The 20,298-nt window shown below is 50.0% G+C and overlaps 1 protein-coding gene across 7 annotated transcripts in view; it reads right to left on the reverse strand.

The window, feature by feature from the left end:
• ADAMTS10 (ADAM metallopeptidase with thrombospondin type 1 motif 10) overlaps nt 1–20,298 on the reverse strand; it is a 37,610-nt gene that overhangs the window by 14,010 nt on the left and 3,302 nt on the right. For 2 of the 7 annotated variants that reach the window (XM_085517587.1, XM_085517584.1), the window contains exons 2-9: nt 13,699–14,025; nt 9,833–10,197; nt 5,669–5,828; nt 4,937–5,154; nt 3,622–3,710; nt 3,015–3,160; nt 1,080–1,123; nt 102–207 (exon numbers count right to left, since the gene is read on the reverse strand). Coding sequence is in view for 6 of the 7 variants with exons in the window: in XM_085517584.1 (XP_085373710.1) it covers nt 102–187 (86 nt within the window). In the remaining variant the exon portion in view is untranslated. Of the gene's footprint in view, nt 1–101; nt 208–1,079; nt 1,124–3,014; nt 3,161–3,621; nt 3,711–4,936; nt 5,155–5,668; nt 5,829–9,832; nt 10,198–13,698; nt 14,026–14,259; nt 14,343–16,041; nt 16,373–20,298 lie in introns of those variants that run through there. The other 5 variants (XM_032440986.2, XM_085517585.1, XM_085517586.1 and 2 more) reach the window with 5 other exon arrangements.

Consider the following 20,298-nt stretch of genomic DNA (forward strand, 5'->3'; position numbering starts at 1 on the left):
CAACCTCGAGAAGGATTTTGCAGCTCCTGTTGGCAGGAACAGACAACAGGAACATTTCTCCCCACTGGTCACCTATGGGGACTCCTTGGCACTGTACTCACGTGTGGCCAATCTCATGGGCAATGGTGAAGGCTGTGGCCAGGCCAATGTCCTCATTGATGCTGCAGCTTCGTTCTCGTTCACACATACCACCCACAGGGGCCAGGCCTAAGGAAAGCAGATGAATTGGCTCATTCAAACCCTATCAGGGCAGCCTGGACAACTGATCCAGCCTGACCACCTGCATGTGGTCCTGGCTGACACCCACCATAATGGGAAACCCAACCTGTCTCTATCTGAAAGGCTGGAGAAATTCCCCTGGGATTCGGACAGCAGATTCCTCCAACTCTCTGCCACCCACTTTCCCAGTGCCACAAGCTGTGCCCCACCACTAGGGGCTGAGGAAGGGACAAACTCAGTTCTAGGAATGGGCCAAACCACCACCAGCCCTCCAGCCACCACCACCCCTCCAGGCACCTCATCCACAGCCACATCAGGTCAGAGATCCACCAAATTTTCCTTTTTAACTGCGGTGATTCACAGCAATAATCCCTCCCTGACTGCTTAGTCTAGACCAGGGCAAGACAAATTAGGAGCTACAGCCAGAGAGAGCGGCAGGGTCTGTCTGCGTCTAGCAGTTTAAATAAAGAACTCCCTTTACAGTCATCACAAAAAAGTCTTATTTCTCTCTGCTAAGCCAGGAATACTCCACTAGGCTATGGACCAGCCCTAGATGCAAGCGGTTCTTAATCATCAGGCTGGACCTGACCCAGGGATATAACAGAGAAGCGTTCCAGAGCCCATCCGTCCTCTGGGTTGCTGCTTTTAGTGTTTACAGAAGTAAGGAGGCTACACAATCTGGCGGGCTGGAAACCACGGGCCTGTTCCTGGCTCTGCTGCTGGTGCTTGCAGGAGCATTGGGTGAGCGCTTCCCCTTCTCTCTCTCATTAGGAAACACGGATGGGGCAGCCCTCCTGTACCACTTGCTCTCAAAGATCTACGTGCTGGTTTGGAGAGTCTACAAGCAAAATCCAACCTACCCAATGTGCCACAGGGCTTATTTTTGTAGATGCAAATGTCGTATCTGCAAAGAGAAGGAGAAGGCGGCATTAACAACATGCACTCCAAAATCTTTTGCAAATGCATCTCAATTTTACCCATGATTCACATACAAAACAGCTCACGCAACACTTCTGGCATACAAAGAATAGACTGCAACAGGTAAGAGATGCCTCAGATCCATATTTTGTAATACTCCCAGGCTGAGACACACTGTGTTTTTTAAGCATAGCTCCAGCGTATGGGTCACTTAACTACTGAACAACACTGGATGGGGTCAGAGGTGGGGTTTTGATGAAACACAGTGAGCCAGCAGCCCTGAAGCTCTGTGGGTTTGGCTGGATGGCCCAGCACTGCTCACGAGCATCCAGCACACTGCAGTGAGCCAGGCACTTCCCTCTGGGGAGGATCAGGCTCATGGAGCTGCCCCGACTGATGAGGACTTTGTGTCTGCACACTCAGGTCTGTCGCATTAAATCATATCAATCAAACACGCAGCTCTGATTGACTGAGTTTTGTCAACCACGCACAATTCAATTTGAAGTTACATTTCACTTCAGAATTCACTTTAGTTTCATTATAATGGTAATGCAATTTTTTAAATGACTTTTCTTTTTGCAGCTCTGCTTTTTACTGAGAATTTTCCAAACAGATTCAATATGCGTTGATTCAAAATGACTCTTTCCTCTGTTCCTGGCCTCAACTTCCAGCTATTGCATCAAGGAACTGACTGTTTGCACATCATTAGCTGCAAATGAGGAAAAGCTAAATGAGGACAGCAAAGTACAATTTCCTCCCAGCTGAAAGGCAGAATCCTTGCAATGGGACACCAGCAGCACCTCCAGAAGACGGAGCTTAGGCCAGAGAGTGAATATTGTTGTTTACTTGTAGAGATGAGCTGCATGCCCTCCCTGCTTCTGTTTACATTCCTTCTCAATGTTCTGCTCTTTGCGTGGAGGGCAGACTCAAATATTTGGGTTTTTGCAAGGCTGTGGCAACACTGAGTTTAAATCTACACAGGGAACAGCTGGGTGGTGGGTGCTGCTCCTTGTCCATGAGGTGCATTTCAACCCAATTGTGATTTGGGTGCATGATGCTGAGGGCAATGACTGTGATGTGGCTTATAGGACTCCTTGAATGGGCATTTCACCTTCTGACACCGCTCCTGGTGGATTCATAGGAACAAAAGAAGAGAGGAAGCAAAACTTGCAGCACACAAGGGGTTAAGTGATGGCTCCTGTCTCTTTGGCCTCCAGTGCTCTCTCTAAGTGTCCAAACCTCTCACCCCTAGCAGGAAGCCAAACAAGTAAAAAACATTTGTTGCTTTGTTTCGAGCAGATCCGTGAAAGCCTTCGGAGGCTCCGATTCGACACGTCTCCACAAGAGCAAAAAGCCCACAGCTCAGCAAGATGTTATCAGGAATTTATGGGCGACACAGCCGGATGTGCTGGTGCTGTCCAAGCTGGGCGGCGAGTGGCTAAGGGTTAGCTCAAACATCTGGTGTGAGGCTGAAGAATTCAGAGTCTGTGCCCATGTCCCACACGTGTGGAGGAAAAGCAGATGCTACAGCCCCAGGAGGATGAGACTGGGGCCAAGGGGGTGTTCTGCTTGGTCCCCCTGATTGCTGTATGGGCTTATGGGATGCACATGGATTCACCACTTAATAGGGGGAAAAAAAAAGTGCAACTAAATCTTATAGAGCCCCTGCCCCGCTGGCCAAGCAGCCACTCTCTGGTGCTCAGGGTGCAGGTGGTGACATTGGAGGATGGATGATAGTTATCTGAACTGCAGTAATCTGCACTGCAAGGGTCAGCCACTGCCAAGTCAGTTTGTTGGGGAATGCATGGAAGGATGTCTTGGGGGAATCATGTGGATGAGGTGGAAGACAGCACTGCCAAGGTTGGGAGCTTCCTTACCTGGTGATCAGCACTGCAGTGTCGTGGTTAGCTATACCATTCTCAGGGATAGCATTCCCGTTGCCGTTCCTGTTCACAATGGATTTCTGCCATTTGCAGAAGCTGTCCAGGGATTTCCCAGCATGATGGTTAATCTCCAATGTAGGCTGGAATGGAAGCAATATAACAACATGTTCCAAGAGAAGATCTGATGTGAAGGCACTGATGATTTTCATACCAGAAGAGCACTGAAACCAGCCCAGATACCCATCCCCCTTCACAGACACCAAGAGAAAGCAAGACTTTTTAGAACCATAGAATCATTAAGATTGGAAAAGACATCTAAGATCATCAAGTCCAACTATCAACTCTTCCCCACCAAGTCCACTAAACCACGTCCCCTTCAGGGGTACTAGAACTAATTAAGTCTCTCAAAAGCCACTTTATCCTCACAGTCCCATTTTCCCATTGCTTGAAACCAGTTCCCAGCTGCCTTTGGGAACATTGGTGCACCCATAAGACTGCATGGGGTGGAGGGATTTCCCAGGGTAACATCCAGAGGGAACACATAGTCCCCCAGAGGGAGTGCAGCAACACAATGCAAGCAGCACAGCAAAGACCAGCTTACCTGATCCTCAGTGAGGAGAATCAGCCGGGTCACCAGGATATTGACAATATTGCCCAGACTCGAGTCCTGGAAAAGTTTGGCAACCTGACCTCCAAGAAACAAGAAAAGACGAGTCTTAAAAATGAGGTCGGTAGCAGAGTGACGGGGCAGGCAGCTGGAAGGTGGGTGCATGTTGGGCACCCATATGGGAGAACAGCGCTGCTGAGGGGTCTAAATACTGTCCTAAAAGAAGCAGAAATGGGAATGAGACTCCACATCACTATTTGGATTGCAAAGCCTCCTATAACGTGCTCAGATCTTGGTGTCTCCTTCTGAAGAGGTTCAAATGGTGAAGATGGAATCCTGCAGCACCTACACCTCGCTCTTTAGGGTGAGGAAGCTCTGTGGCTCTGGCATTATGTAGCCTTAGGGATGGATATTTGCTGGCTGCCTGTCAGCAGGGAATGAGACAGCATCTCCCAGAAATCTGCTGCCACACGGTGGGTGTTTTACAGCAGATGAAACAGTTTGAAACTGTATTGTTTTCGAATCTGGCATCTGCTTTAGAAATGCAAACAGAGCAAGCCATGAAAAGAGATCCTACAGAGGACAGGACAAAGAACCATCACAAGAGGGGCTTTCATAGGTTTGATGGATAACCTCCAAGCTCATCTCACCTCACAGGAGGACTCAGCATGACCAGTCGAAGATGTTAATGCATCTAGCCTGGCATCCTGCTGCCAGCAATGACCTCAACATGATGCTGCAGAGGAAGCTCCTCTGCGGTAACCCAGAGACACAGGCAGAGCTGTATGGAAGATATCAGGGGGTACTTCTCCCTACCCCTCACACTGATCAGCCCCCAGGCGTGAGAGCTCACTGTCCTTATGCTTTCCCATGTGTCTCTCAGCTTGGCTGGCTCCATTTGCATTGCTAATTTGAGATGAGAGATGCTGTTCAAAGAATGGGCTTTGTTCTCCCAGTCTAGATCTGGCCTAGTGTGGTCACAGAGGCCAGAGTTTAGCTCTCCTGAAGTGCCTCCCAATGTACAACACAGAGTCCCTGCAGGCTTCGGAGTATCACTGCTCTGGGGCAGTGGCAGCACGTCAGGACTGTTGCCTGGGAAGGAGCACTGCAATCTTGGAACAGATCTCACTTCCCCATTGTGCTCCCTCTGTATCACTTGTCATCTCACAGGAAAAGCATGTCTCACCCTTTACCAAACCCAGACATGCGGGGTTCAGAACAGTTCAGAACTTTACTCAGCTTTCTCTCTGCTGCTGGGTACACAAGCCTCTGGGCTCCCCAAGCTCCATGATGTGGTTATAACACTTACAATATTCATGATGGCCAGGATGTACTGCTCTATGTCCCGCCGGCCGTGGTATCCCACCATCATTTTGTCAGCCACAACCAGGGTCTCCACGTAGCGCTCTGTGCTGACGGATCTCTTCAAGGGCAGCTGGCCTCGCTGGCTGTGGTTGCCTGATGGCTTCAGTGGGGATGGCTTCAGCGTCCGCAGCCACCAGTGCCTCCCCTTCCAGGGCTTCTCATCTGAAGAGGAAAGAAATTTGGCTGCTGCAAAATCACAGAGGTGAGGGGCGGATAGCTTGGATTTGGTGCTGGGAAGGAAAGGCACTGCAAGGCTCTGTATGCATCACACATGAACCCAGCAGACACCCAGCCTGGTCCTTGTTCTGAGCATTCCCAGGGGCTCTGCTGGCATCCCATTGCCCTCCTTTCTCTGCCCACCCCACTGCAGGCAGCACCTCTGCTGCTTCTCTATGGCAGGGCCCTACCCTCGGCTCCGTCATGGGGAAGGGCTGTGTGGATTTAGAAACTACACAGACATAATCTGACAATAAAGCCACTGCAGATCATTTCCTCTTTCCTTTTCCTGCCAGGTCCTGAATTTAGGACTTGGCTTTTCCTCCGCAGACATGGCTGCAGCCTCCAAAGCAGCAGCAGGTTTGTAGGATTGAGGCTCAAGGATTTTCCCAGCCTGCTCCATTGGAACTTTCCTAGCCTGCAATGGGATGGAGTAAAGATGTTTGGTGGGCACAGATACCTAGCACGCCACAGGCTGCATCCATGTGTGGGTACTGGAGGGAAGATCGCTTGTACACAACGTGGGGGCTGCCCTTGCCCTCATTCCCTGCGCTGACGTTGGCTCCTGGGCTCAGCGGTTCGATGAAATATTCCTCCTCATCTGCAACTATTACCCCGTGCTGTGAAAAGGAAAAAAAACAAAAGAGGTAGGGAGAGAAATAGGTGACAATGGCTTCTCATAATGAACGTCCTGATGGTTACACCCCCTATATTTCTGGGAATTGACAAATAGATGAGAGAACATGCAAGATTCCTTCATTTATGCACAAACACTGAATCACACACCAAGCTATGGACCAAAGCAAACTAAGCTATGGTATCCTAAATACCATGTCTTCATGTATCAGCACAACTCAGCAGTGAGAACTACCTCCTTCGCTTTTCAACCTCACCCAGAAGCCTTTGGATGTTGTTCTCCCTTCTTTGAATGAACAAATCGGGGCTATAAGCCCAGACTTTGTCCTCTGCCACTGGACCTCCTTGGGAGACCACAACAACCAGAGGGAGCAGCCACCAGCAAGATGGGCAACCCAACTCACCAACTGTTCCTGTCTGGCTGGTCCTACCCTTGCAGCAAGCTTTGCCTCTGCATAAAAGGTTTGGGCAACATAAAAAGGTTCCTTTAGCCTAAAGTGACATGTAGAAACTCATCATTCAGTCTCACCACCAAGAAATGGAGGTATTCTACCAGCTGAACTTTACCACTGAGCAAACAAGGCATGAAACTTCCTCGCTTTGCTCATGCAGACCTAGAACAGACCCAATCTCAGCCTTACATCATCTGGCCATCCTCCCACTGTGGGTGCACAGACCCCCGGTGATCCTGCATCAATGGGATGTCACACAACAGGATGGCATGTGGCACAAAAGGGGCAGGATCTGCCACACGGGTGTGGGGAAGCACATCTCTACAAAACATCGAGGTCCTTAACCATCCGTATAACAGCATCACTGCTGGGTAAGTAGGGAGGGTTTCTCCGAGGTGGGTTGCTGCCTCCGCAATGGGTCTCTGCCCACCTCCCTCCCTGCTGCAAAAGCTGAATCGGGGCAGTGTGCGCTTGGTGAAGTCCCCATCTCCAGAGTGCCGGGGGATTTCCTCCTGCAACCAGGCCCTGTTGCTTTTGGCTCTGCTCCACCTTTTCAAACACAAGCGAGGTACTGTGAGGTTAGCCTGGCGAGGGCTGCGGCGGAAAGCTGAGTGTCGGCCTGCAAAGCCAGCTGGCTGCCGGCATCACGGGACGGGGAGAAGGAGGTCACCGCCGGCTTGGGGCAGAGCACATCCTGCCTGCAAACCAGGAGCCATTGGGAAAGGATCACCACTGTGATCCACAGCTTCCTTGGGTCATATAAGAAGTCCTGTGACTCTGTGCGAGTGAAGCTTTGCTGTCACGGGACTCTGACCCCACAGACCAAACGCTGAGGTCTGGGTGGTGGACGTGACACATGCGTGTTGAAAGCATGCGGCGAGAGGCCCGGAGAGAGATCTCTGTGGTTTGTGGGGGAGCTGAGCTGGATATCCTGTCTGTGATTCACCCAGGTCAGCTGCAGAGCAGGGATGGTTTATTCTATTAGCTTACAACCACGCTTCGGAAAGGCACTGCAGCTTGGCCCATCCACCTCCCCGCACACGCACTCATGGCTGACGTCAGCCCGGCAGCGGGGCCATCTGCCCAGCTCCAAACATCTTCCCACTGACTTCAGGAGGGCAATGCAGACGGAAGCAGACACCAAGGGCTGAGAACCAGCCTGTACAGCAGCCTTTGAGGAGCTCTGACGCAAGAGGAGAGACAGGCAAATTTCTCTCCTGAGGTTGTTTATAGCTGAGATCTGCTGACTGGAGGACATTGAGCCCTCCGGCTGTTGTACAGACACAGCTCTGCTGAACCCAAGCTGCTGCTCCTGCAGGCTCCAGATGCTTTGTGCTGGGTCCTGCTGGCAGCTCATGGCTTTGATGTTTAGGAAAATTGGCCGTTTTGCCCTTTGCTCTCACTTAAGTTTGGGTGAGTTGTACCCCTCTCTAGCCATACGGGGCTGAGATCTGCTGTACACAGACATGGCGGTGGGACCAGGCAGAGGAATCACAGAGTCATAGAATCATTATGGTTGGAAAAGACCTCTCACATCCCCAAACATGACCTCAACCTTTCCCACTACACCCACTGACCATGTCCATCAGTGCCACATCTGCACGGCTCTCAAACACCTCCAGGGACGGTGACCCCATCACTTCCCTAACAGCCTATGCCAACGCATCATCACTCTTTCTGAGAAGAAATTGTTCCTAATATCCAACCCAAATCTCCCTTGGCACAGAGTAAAGCCATTACCTCTCATCCCTATCGATGGGAGTGAACCTATTGGCAGCTGGGGTGCAAGCATTTGAGCACAATGCATTTCACAGAGCTACACATAAATTGTACAAGGAGTTGGACATGGCTTGACACTTATTGCCCATTTTCATGCCTTTGTGTTGGGACCTTTGTGGAGTCATCCCTTCCCTCTTCTTTTTTGCACCCCATAACAAGCACTGGTACCAGCCTACACCCATTTAACACCAGAACACAGCCCTATCTGCATCATCTAGGAGACTTCTGAGATCTTCCATCCTCACCAATTCCATGCTAAGCAGACCTGGAGCCTGCAGGACAACAGGAGTGGAGCCAGGAGGGTTTGGCTGCTAATCACCTCTGTGCACTTGGGTGCATAGGTTTGCTAGAGTGGAAATGCAGCCCCACTCAGCCAGCTAATCTCCCTTCTTGCTGATGCCTGTAGCTCTTCACAACAGGAGGACAGAGTTCATTAAAAGAAGAGGTTGCTGGATGACCCCCTGTACATCTTTGTGCCTGGCTGCATTTTCCAGACAATCCCTGGTATCCCTCCAGAGCTACATCATCTGTGGACTAAAATATTCCAGTATAAGTGCAGCCGGGCCATTGCTTGCTCTGCTCTTGGTGCCCTCTGAAGCACAAGGTTGACTAATGCTGGATCACTTCTTGCTAGCTGTATTCAGCTACCCTTTGACTCTTCTTTTTAGAACAACAGTAAATTATCTAGGACATCAGCAGAAGTCCCGTATCTAAACAAAAGGCTAACTCGGGAACCAAGAATTTATGCAACTCTGATTTTTGGCTGTGAGATGGAAACATTAGACTCTCTGATATAATGAGTCAGATTCTCATTTCTGTTAATAACCCGCAGCACTGTTCTGGCAATGCAATTTAGCAATAAATCAAGTGCAAATTCGTTCCCATTTGGAAGCTCTTCCACACTGCCAGAATGCTGCTAAGAGGTGGGGCTATAGCACAAATATGAATCTGGCCTAGAGAGCCTATTTCTACATGTTGCTCCTCCAAGGGAGCCATCATCCTTGGGATTCACTAACAGGGTATGTTTGCTCCATCCCTCCATCTGGTAGGTCTTGAAATGTGCTGCGTGAGCCAGAAATATCAGAAAATCACAGAAAAATAAGGATGGAATTCCTTAGCAAGTGCTGAAAGAGCTCATGAATCATACCCAGAGTACTTCTGAGAGGCATTTGTCTGGCCTGTCCATAAAGATCTCCAGTGATGATGAAGCATGTACTCTTCAAGCAACCTCAGCCATCCTTAGCACTACTATCCACCATTAAGCTTTCCTGATATTTAAGACCACAATGTCTAATTCTAGCTGCTGGGAACACACAGATTATTCCCTTCTCCTCTGAAGCAGCTTTGCTGCTTTTGAGGCTTTCTATCCTGTCCCCTCTTGGTGTTCTCTCTTTATATTGAAAAATAATGGCTATATCTCAAGTTTTTTCCCCCCAGAAACTGTTTTCAGCTCCTGGAATCTGGGCAGAGGGGACAAGCAACCCCAGCAATGGATGTGCCCTTACAAGGAACTGAATGCATTTCTGATCCTCTTGGTTGTGACATGAAACTAATATTCTGCTGCACTTCTTCCTCACCAGCACTATACATAAAATATATTTCTTGCTGTTACTGTTGGAAGTGAACCTGCAAATCCATCTGCTAGAACCCAAAGAGAATTAATACACCAAATATCAAAGAAGCTACAATCTGTTCCACTTCATGGGTAGATCTGGTTGTTAGTATGGCCTTTGGATGAGCAAAATGCAGGGACTCACCAGTCCATTGCAGTTGCTGATGGCGACCTTAGAGCTCAGGTATTGATCCTGCAGGTGACCCGCATAGTGGCAATCCTCATGGAAATCATGCTGCCAGTCCACACCATCTCGCTTCCAGTATTCAACAGTGAAGTGCTCAGCCAGCAGGTTGGAGTGCAGTGTCAAGTTGAGGAGGAACTGGGTTCGATGGGCAGAGACTTTATAGAAAACCTGCTGCTCCGATGGCTCGTAGGGCAAGGAACCCAGACTGCGCCGAGGGCGTTGCTTCAGCTGGCTCCTCATATCAAAGGTGAGGAAGTCCCCGTTTTGGTCCACTTGGATGGGGAATGCAATTTCATAGTGATCGAGGCTGGAAAGGAACTCCTCTGGGGAGGGAAAGCAAAAAGGAGGAATGACACTCTGCAAAGAGCCATAGCAAAACACCCAGCAGTTTCAGCACAGAGTCACAGCCAGGGCAGGATCCCATTCATGCTGCAAACAAAACACGTATCAGCAGGACAAAAGAGCTCAGCTCTTAGCCCCTGAGCCATTCTAGGGCTTTTCAGCTGCTTGTGTCATCAGAAGTAGCCACATGGCTTCCCTCCAGCCTGATGCAGGGACCAAGCTCTCTTGTGACAGCTTGCAAGGGACATCTAAAACAAAGATAGGCAGAAAGACAAGGGATTTCAAACTGTAGCACAGCAGGGATATGATAAATGGTTTCTCTCCTCTGTTCAGACTGTGTGATCCTTGGGATTCTCCAGGACTCCCAGCATACAGAACACAAACCGTGCTCACAGCTGCATTAATACATTAGGTATGAGACATCATATGCACCAAGACAGTGTTCTTGCAATCAAAATAATGCAATGGGTGCCCAAGAACTGTGCTAAAAAGGCAGCAAAATCTGAGTCTCCAGCCAGGCCTGTATCTATTCTACTATCACAGCTCACCAGCTCAGTGCCCTACAGTATATTCTTGGCTTAGCACCTCCTCTTGGGGCACTTGAGCTTTTGAGGATGCCTCGTGCCACTTAGGAAATCTATTCTCCACTCATAGTGCTTTTTTTTCCTTAAGGGTTGGAGGTTTGCTCACAGAGTGGGAGAGGATCTGCTCTCTTCATGCTGTGCTTCCTGCATTCTATGTATAGCTGTTTCCTGAGCAAACAGGGAGGCCAGGCTGCTGTGGGGTGGGTGCATTTTGCCTGGCTCCACAGCACCCATCTTCAAAGCCTTCCCCAGCCATCATAAATTCGGACTCCAAATTACACTCTTACCACATGGCAGCACTGGAAAGTTTCCTTTCCCTCTAGCATGTTTTCCAGTGTGGGAGCTTGACCGAGTGGTTTCCTTGGCCACCACTAATGGGATGGTCCTTCACACCAGCTTAGTTTAGGGGTTAGCTCCCAACCTTCCAAACCAAAAGCTCTTCTGGCACCTCTCCCCTGGTTCAACAAGCCAGAAGAAAATATTAGGCTTTTAACTTCCTGTGCTCCAGCTTCCCCTGCATCACATTGCTTTGTGTGTGATGCAGCCAGGCAAACAAACGTGACTACTTGTTTTTAAGCAATGACCTCAGGCATGGAAAAATTTGCTATCGGAAGGGTCTTGTTTTTCCCTTTCTATAGTCCACATGGGTAGCAAAATAGCGTCTTGGGAGGAGGTTTGTCCACCCTGTGTCTAGAAGAAAGGGTCTGGGACCCTGATCCTGACCTATAAGACTCATTCAGGAGGAAAGAGTGGTCAGGATCTGGGGCTCAGGCTGTGTGTGACAGTCTGTTCTTGTTGTGCTGGACACAATGCATCCTCAGGGATGTCACCGTGAAAAATGATGCACAGGATGATAGAGCTGAGTGTAGCGCCCTACATCATATGGATGCATTGGGGATGGATGCAACAAATGGAAGAAATAGAAACTTTTTACATAAGGAAGAAGACAGCATCTTCATCCCTGCCTTGGTCACACTGTCCCCCATGCTACAGTTCATACTAGGAGCTCCCAAAATCAATAACAGCACTGCTTGACCCTTCATATCTTCCTTCCTTCCTTCCAGAAAAGCCATCGTGATCCCTCTGCCCCCTCAGCCACTTCATGCTGTATTAATAGATCTTGGCTTGAAACGTACAGTATTGCATCTGCTTATCAGACAGGTTTGCCTGCATTGTGATAAGCAGACTGGTGTTCCCAGAGAGCTGTCACACTGCTTCAGAAGAGATACTATAAAAAGCTTTTCTTGCAGGGAAGCCTGCCCAGTACTGAGCACCCAGGGGGGAAAGGAGAGAGTGTGGAGGAAGAGATGGGGATGAAGAGTGCTGTCCCACTCCTGATGGGGACAAGGACATGCAGAAGGGGAAGCAGAAACCCAGAGAGTGCAGGGGGTAAGGTAAACAAAAAGGATTGCATAGGTGAAAGCAAAGGAGGGAGGATTTTGTTCCCTCCTTGTATGCTCTCATCACTGCCTCTGTCATTACAGAGCCACTTAAAGGATGAAAAGGAAGCAGATGTTTGCTCTCATCTTGTCACCAGAGCAAAGAGGAGCCCCAGCTGCAACCCAGACACAATTTATAAAGGATGACTTGGGAAAACACTCTGGGATTTGTGGCCTCAAGCTGCCCTAGAACAGCAGCAGCCTCAACACATATTCCATGGGTCCATCAAGTGGTATGTGAGCCTGGAGCAGTGAGATTACCCTCACCTAACGTCCTGTAAAACAAGGAATGTATAATCTATCACTAAGATTAAAATAAGGCACTAGGAAAAAAAAAGCCTTTTGATGAAAAACCATTCAACAACGGCGGCTATGTGCCCAATCCTTGCTCAACCACCCCAGCTGCAATTCCCTGCATTGTTCAAAACCGCAGCCTTGAGTTTACACGAGACGTTGTTTACCTTCTGAATCTCGTTACATCTCTGCTGACATGTAAAGGCCTTCAACGTTGGGCTGCTGTTTCCCACATACATAATTACAGCTTATGACTGTAATACCTTAATCTTTTCCCTGCATAAAATAAATACACTGATCTGGAGCCTGTGCATGAGGCACGTGAATCCTGCTGCATTGATGGACTGCCTGGGCAAACTGCTCTGGCCAAAATCAGCGGCTTGTTGAAAACGTTGGCCTTTAATCTCCATGCCTCCAACTGCTAAGAGAAGATAGCAGCGTCTCACCCTCTTGAAAGGGTGTTGTGAGGATTATGTACTTACTACCTCAGCAGTGTGAAAGTGTTGAGTATTGCTAGCAGCCTGACGCTGCTTGTTCAGGATGCAAGGAGCCTAAAAAAGCATTTTGACAGTGAAAGGGGCCCGTGGGGCAGCCTGACCCGTGGGATGGGGAGGAGATTGGCTGCAAGCCCTGGCACCACCGGGGCTGAACCCAGCCCATTGCCTACCCCTGTTCCAGAACTAGGACAGCACAGATGTACAGTGAGCCCAGGGGCTCAGGGCTGCATTGCATTTTACAAGTTACATTGCAAGCCACAATATCACGGTGCAAAACACTTGCGCCTCCAGCAGAGACCTCCATCTCTGTACATGCATCTCTGTACAGTCCTCCTACATGCAAAGCCTCTGCTTACACAAAGGTGCCTCACTGCAGCTGAGTGGGAGAGCATTGCTTCCATGTGCCCTTCTGCCTCCCAAGCCTCTAGGTGGCTGCCATCCTACACAAGACCCCAACCACATGGAATTCCACACAAAGTCAAGGAGCATAACATTTGGGAGCAAAACTCATCCTTTCCTCATAGGTCAAAGGAAAACACCTGCAAGAGCAGCAGTAGGCGTCCGGCTGCATTACACACAGCAGAGCAGAGGTCAGGATACTTCCACCCCCTCCCCAGCACAACATCACCCTTGGGGTCAGGCAGATCCAGCTCCCTCCTTGCTCCTACCTTGCGACTGGAACATGTAACCCCGAAAACTGCAGACGGTGCTGGTGAAGGTGACAGTCCATATGAGAAGCCTCCAAGCGATGGCCATAGTTAGCGACGCTTGTCTCAGTGCAGGGAATATTGTACCAGCTGGAAGGGCGCTGTCCCCACATGTCTCTCTCTCGACCCCCACTTATGTAGAGACAGGAGTCCTCGGTTCCTCCACAGGCATCCTCAGCCAATCCCCAAAGCAGCAAGGCCAACAGTGGCTTTGCAGCACGCTGAGCTCAAGTGCAATTGGAGCCAACATGGGCTAATTGGAGTCAAAGGTTCTTGGTGGCATTGCCCCTGCAGGAGAAAGAGTGACAAATGAATGGGAGAGAAGAGGGGACGGAGAGGAAAGGGAGAGGGGATGGAATAGAGGGATGTGAGGGAGAAAACAGTGCAAGAAGGGAATCCAGGACTTTGAGAAGAGTGAGCCCAAGAGAGATGGAAAGAAAGAGAAAGGATGGGGAGGAAAGAATGGGAAGAAAATGCAAATGTAATTAGCTGTCAGATCACAGCATCAGAAAGCCAAGTTACCCTGCTGTCTGAGCACTCTGCTCAGTACAGCCTTGCAACACTCCAGCAGCCTGAAGGGGGATGAGGGGGCTGGCGTCTGCCTTACACTGCAGGAGGGAAGGAGGCTCAAAATAAACGGGAACCTTTTGTCCCGCTGCCAATGCCCACAATGCCCACAAGGAAGAATGAATGGTTACCTGATCTCAGTTACCTGATTTCTTAAAAAGGAAAATACAAAATGAAAGCATTAAGTGAGGGAGCAAGAAGTGATCTAAAACCCCTATTTCCATTTCCCTGGCTTTAGAACACTCTTTAATGATCATCACTGCATTGAGAGAAGAGCACTTGCTCTCTGTGAACATTAGCTAAGCCTAGAAAAGTGATTCAAAACAAGGAACCCATTCAGCGAATGGCTTCATATTCACCCTTACCCTCAGCTCTATCCACAAATGGATCATGAGATTCCAATTGTATTTGTTATTTAAAATGATTTGCTAATTGCTTCAGTGAAAGATTTTTGGCTTGCAGATAATTTCCACTCAGTCTGAGGCAATTATACAGAACTCACATAGAGCTGGAGAGTTGCATAAAGCCTGTGGTTTTCACTTCTATCCAGCGATCGGATGACGTATACAATGAATATGGCACATATCTCCTGCCTGGAGAATCCCAAGTATCTGAAGAGCTATGCTCTGCCTGGGAGAAGGCACTGAGCACAACACAGATGTTTCCATAGAGCACTGTGGAGAGGTGATGGATGAGCCCATCCCAAAGCCTGGCTTCAGCTCTGCAGCAGCTTCAGAGCCTGAGCATCACAGGATAGGCTCAAGAAAGGTGCACTTGGGAACGTGCACAAGGTTTGGCTGGAGATGGAAGGATAGTGGGTCTTGCAAAGGCACCAACAGCAACGGCCTCTGTGTGATCTTCATCCCAGCAAGGAAACACTTGGAATAACCAAGTCAACCAATATCAACCATTGCCTCACTCTGTTCTGGTGCATTTTGAAAAGCAAAGCCTAACTACCAGCCAGGCTCCATCCCTCCTCATGGAGGATCATGGAGGGATCACCTCTTGCCCTCAAGGTAGTCAGTAACATACTTCTAGTTCTGCTCTCCCCTCTTTGATATGCCTGCACAGGAGAGGCATGAGAATAAATCAGACCCACAGCCACTGCCTCAAAGACCGCACAAACCATCACCAACCACAAGAACCAAGTGGAGATCAACCCTCTAAATCCCCTCTCGAGCTGCTCTTGCTCAGCACACGGAAGCAGGAAGCAAAGGCAGGAGGCTTGGCAGGGCTTTCTGCCCTCTGCCACCACGATATGGAGATGCTGATGTGAGTATTGCAGGTCTCAGTGACCACAGCGGCTCAGTGCAGGCTGTCCCCTGCAGGGAGGGCAAGGCGAGGGCAGCAGTAGTGCAGGCTGGCTCGTCCCCGTTCCCTGCAGGAAGCAAACTGAGAAAAGCAGAAGGCGAAACCAAAGCCCAGCGTGCTGCAGCGCTCTCCTAAGTCAGCATTTTTCAGAATCTATTAAAGCTTGAGATTCCAGCTCTCCAATTCTGTCACCACTCCAAGGTCTGCGGACAGAAAACTGCTCAGCTGAAGTGTATTTTCTCTTGAGCTTTCTACTACTCATTTTTTTTGTGTTTTTCAGCTGTCGAACTAGCTTCCTCCAGGATGTCATTATTTCCTGTCCTACCTCCTCCCCACGACCCCAAAAGGCAGCAGCAACCTCTCCTCCCCTCTGCCCACCCAGCGCAGCCCCCAACCCCAATCGCTGTGAGCCCGCAGCCCCCTGACCTCAGGAAGGAGCTCCGGTCCGAGCGCCACGTGTTCGGAATTACAGCTGCAACGTTCCCGTAAGCTGCTGGTGGGGGGGAAGGGCTCCTGCTCTGATTCCTACACACAGCAAAGGGAACACGCATCCCATTGACTTCCGAGACCCCAAGGAGGCTGTACCATGCACGAGACAGACCCAAAACACGGAAAAGAGAGGAAGTAAGCGGCAAGGACGAGTGCTCCGTGGCATCTTCAGCATGTACAAAGTTTTCCATAACCTCACTTTTCACATTTTGCTTCCGAAAGGGCAGCGATCAAGTCACACTCGGGGACCCAACTGCCTTGCATTGGGACGGACCGGCTGTAATTGAATGAGGCCCAGGGTATGGGGTCACCTCTCCCGGTCTCGTGCCTCCCTCGCTTGGGCCGGTTGCGATTTGCTCCTTCCCGAGGAATTCGTTGTCCTTGGCAGGGGCCCCAAGAGCGGCTGACGCTCCCGGATCCCTGTGCCAAGGTGGCTTCACTGCATGAACCCGTGGGCTGAGCCGCCGGCACGCGGAGCTGCTGCCTGCCCTGGGGACAGCGGGGACATAGAGCAAGGACTGCAGATAGGTGATGGGGCTCAAGCGGGTGGCTGGGCTCAAGGTTTCCTCTTCCGACACCAAAAACACTCAAAAAAATAGGGGGGGAGGAAGCAGGGGGGTTAAAATTCAAGCTGGAAGAAAGGAAAGAAAAGAGAAAAAAGAAAAACAGATGACAACTGTTACTAATTTCAACATCGGGGCTGCAGACAGAATTCCCTGAAAGCCTGGCTTTTTGGCTGGTGAGGCAGCTTTATGGGAAGGTAATAGGAAGCAGATGGGCCCCGGTCAGGGCCAAGAGGAAGGTTCAAGGTGCCTCCTAGTGCAGAAAAGAGGAATTTAAATACTTTTAAAGATGCAGAGCCCGGCGGGTTCCAGGTTTCTCATCCAACTTTTGCAAATGATGAGCTCAGGTGTCCTTTTCCCTTTTTGAGAGAGAAATAAATACAAACACAGATCTCTGCTTCCAGCATTCCCCAGCGGGAGGAAATACTTGCAGTGCACCCCCTTCCCCTCCCCAGCCTTTCCACCAACACATCCTCCCCAGTGTGCAGTGAGAGCGGGGCTGTGAGGCAGCTTCACCCAGCAGAGTGATTCTGAGCTCTGCTATAAGTGACAGCATTAACAAATGAATGAAAGCTGCTGTGCTTTGACAACAGCATACAGTGCTCATAGGAGGGATAGTCCCAGGGTGAGGGGCTGACATGGGATTTATATGACTTGGCTCTATCACCTACATCTTGCATCACTTGAGCAAGGCATTCTAAGCTCAAAATGCTCTGATCCCTGGGCACTCGCTGTCCCTAAGCCTGGTGCTTCTGTGGATCTGGTGTTTGCTCTAAACCAGAGCTAATGGCCTTTCCCATCAACACCAAGGATGTGATGCCAGCTGCAGCCCCAACCCAACCACCAGCATAACATCACATGCCCTGCAAGAAGCACAGCCCAGCTGCAGTGTGTGGCTCTACAAATGCAAAGACCCCTCAGACATGCCCACTGCTCACACGGACCTCACAGTGCCTGTAGCTCATGGAGTCTGATCCCCAAATGGCCAGGTTTTCCATAAAAACAGCCCTCTTTTCACCTGCTTTTGCTGCTACACGGAGGCCCACAAGTTTTGGCTGGAAACCCTTGGCTGAAATCTGTTCTGCAAATACTGCCGCAGGGCAGGAGGAGAACTCCGTGTGGTCTCCACCGACTGTCCTGACTTCAACCTATGCTGCTCTGCTCAGGGACACGGCCTAATGCAAACCACCACATCCCTTCCACTTGTGACCTGCAAAGCTGAGTGCTGCTGGGGACAGCAAGAGGGATACCCAGAACACCGTCCTCATTTCCATATGCCTACAAGTGTGAGCACACACAGGTGGCTCAGATAAAGTGCAAGTGTGGAGGAAATTATTTAATTGAGGATTGGAATGCTTTAAAAGCCCTGCTGAGCTTTGCTAAGCAGCTCTGCTTGGGTCTCCTTCCTGCATTGCTTGCAGCTGACCCTACAGCAATTCCCATTTACCAGAAAGGAACCCAACCTGAGATCTCTCCCAATGCCAAAACTCTTTGCAATGATTCTCATTTTCTACTTTAGCCCCTGTTGTGTGCTTGACCATTGTGCATGGCCCCTCACCATGGGCGAGAGGGGATATTTTCTTCTGTCATGTCCCCAAATCACCTCTACCTCCTTGATCTCCCTGGGCTCTGTGCACCCCAAACTGTTGACAACCACAAATTCCTCCCTCTTGGCAGCTGCCTGTTTGCTCCCCAGAGTCAGGATGAGTTCCCATAGTGTGCAACCATCTCCCATTACCCAGCAGGTACCTGTAGGATGGACTGCTCCCACTCTGTTTGCTGCATGTTCTGCAGTGGGATGTGAGGGTGCAGAGCTTCCTGACACCTCCCAGCCCTGAATGAGAGGCAGCCCTGATGTTCCCAACAAATATCTGCAGGGATTGCTCAGCTGGAAACCTGCTGATTTGCAGATGGCAGAAACTGTTTTGCAATCAGCCTGCCAGACTGACAAGGTTTCCACTGGGAAGTCATTCCTCTGCTATGGAATAAAGTTATGGGTTAAAAACAGGAGAACTCAGCGTTAGCTGTCAGCTCACTGCTAGGACCACGAGCAGCAGAATGGGTTAAAAATCACAGATCTGCAGAACTGAAAACAAGATCTTGAACCTCAATCAGCTCCAAGATGGGCCTCTCTGGGGGCATGGAAGGCAAAGAATTCGAAACAAACATGCAGTTATCATCATTCACCAGAAAACAGCAGCTTGTAGCCATGGGATGGTCAGTGCTCTGCAGCAACCCATTCAGATCCACTTGTATCTATCCCTGTGCTTCATTACACAGCAGAGAGATAACTTTGCCCCTTTCCACTGGCTCAGGGCACCCACAGCACACCATCACTGCTCACCCCACTCAATCCTTTGCAGGCACAAATCCCCACATTTTGGGTCACATTTGGAGTTTGCCTGGCTGAGAAAGTCTGATTCTGTGGAGTTAAAACGAGAACAAATCTCACCCAAAGGTGTCCATCAGCAGTGCCAGGATGCAAACTGACTCTGTCAGGCTGAACCCAAGCAGTGAGGGGTACAAACCCACATCTCCATCCCACTGCAGCACTGCAGGGCTGGGGATACCCTCATTGCCTTCCTACTGCCCCTGCTCTGTGCTGCGCCAGGCCCTGCCGTGCTCAAACTGGGCACACCCTCCATCCCTTTGTACAAGCAAAGCTTCATAGGGTTTTGGGTTCTCTCCAGTACTGTGTGGGAGTGTTTTTGTTTTTTTTTTTTTTTTAAAAACAGAAGAATTGTTTTACAGTCGAGAATGTTCAGGGCAATCTTAGTGAGGAAAGGAATGAATTGCCCCCCTCGCTTGTTCCAAAATCCAGTGGGATTATTCATTCCATCAGCAAAGGGGCAAAAGGAGCCCAATAGAAAGTGAAGGCACAGGAGTGGAGAGCTGGGAGCCCCAGCTTCCCTCTGACACCGACTGCTCTGCTTTCTGGAAATCCTATCTCTCTGTTACATAAGGATCTGGCCCTATCTGGAAAGCTGGGGTCACTGCACTTCTCCAAGTGTGGTAAAATGCTTGGAGGTCCTCAACAGGAAAGCGTTAGAGAAGTGCCAGCGTGTAGCATCATCAGGGAGGGGTGCTGGGCCTGCAGCAGTGCAAGCTGCAGGGCTGAGCCCAGACACTGCTGAACCAGCCCAAGGCAAGGTGCTACCAAGCAGCACAGCCTTGGACTTCTCCTTTCAGGAGACGACTCTACCAGTTCTCATGCAGGTCCGCTTTCAGACAGACTTATGCAATGGTTTGGAGCTGCTCCATGTGACCCAGACTTGCTGGCCCCCTGCCACCACTCTCCTTGCTGGCTTCAGCCACGGACAAAACAGCAGAAGTAAAAAAGACGGCCGAGCAGTCGTTAAAAGAAGAGCACTTTGTCTACTGCACGGCGACCTCGCCAACTACACACATATACCACGCATGTAAGAACACATGCGATGGCCACATGCACAAGGCTGGGGCTGCCAGCTTTCATGCACAGCTGGGCAACCCCAGTGGGGTGGGTGGACATCACCTCTGTTACATGCAGGTCAGTGCTTGGCACCCACATACCCCTTTTAAGCTGCCTGCACGCTGTCGTGCTCCACCAACAAATCTGGGTACGCCATGCACCCATGGTTTTGTATTTGGTTTT

Source organism: Coturnix japonica, chromosome 16 (assembly GCF_054131305.1).
Source record: "Coturnix japonica strain WE chromosome 16, WE-NBRP24, whole genome shotgun sequence".
NCBI lineage: Eukaryota > Metazoa > Chordata > Aves > Galliformes > Phasianidae > Coturnix > Coturnix japonica.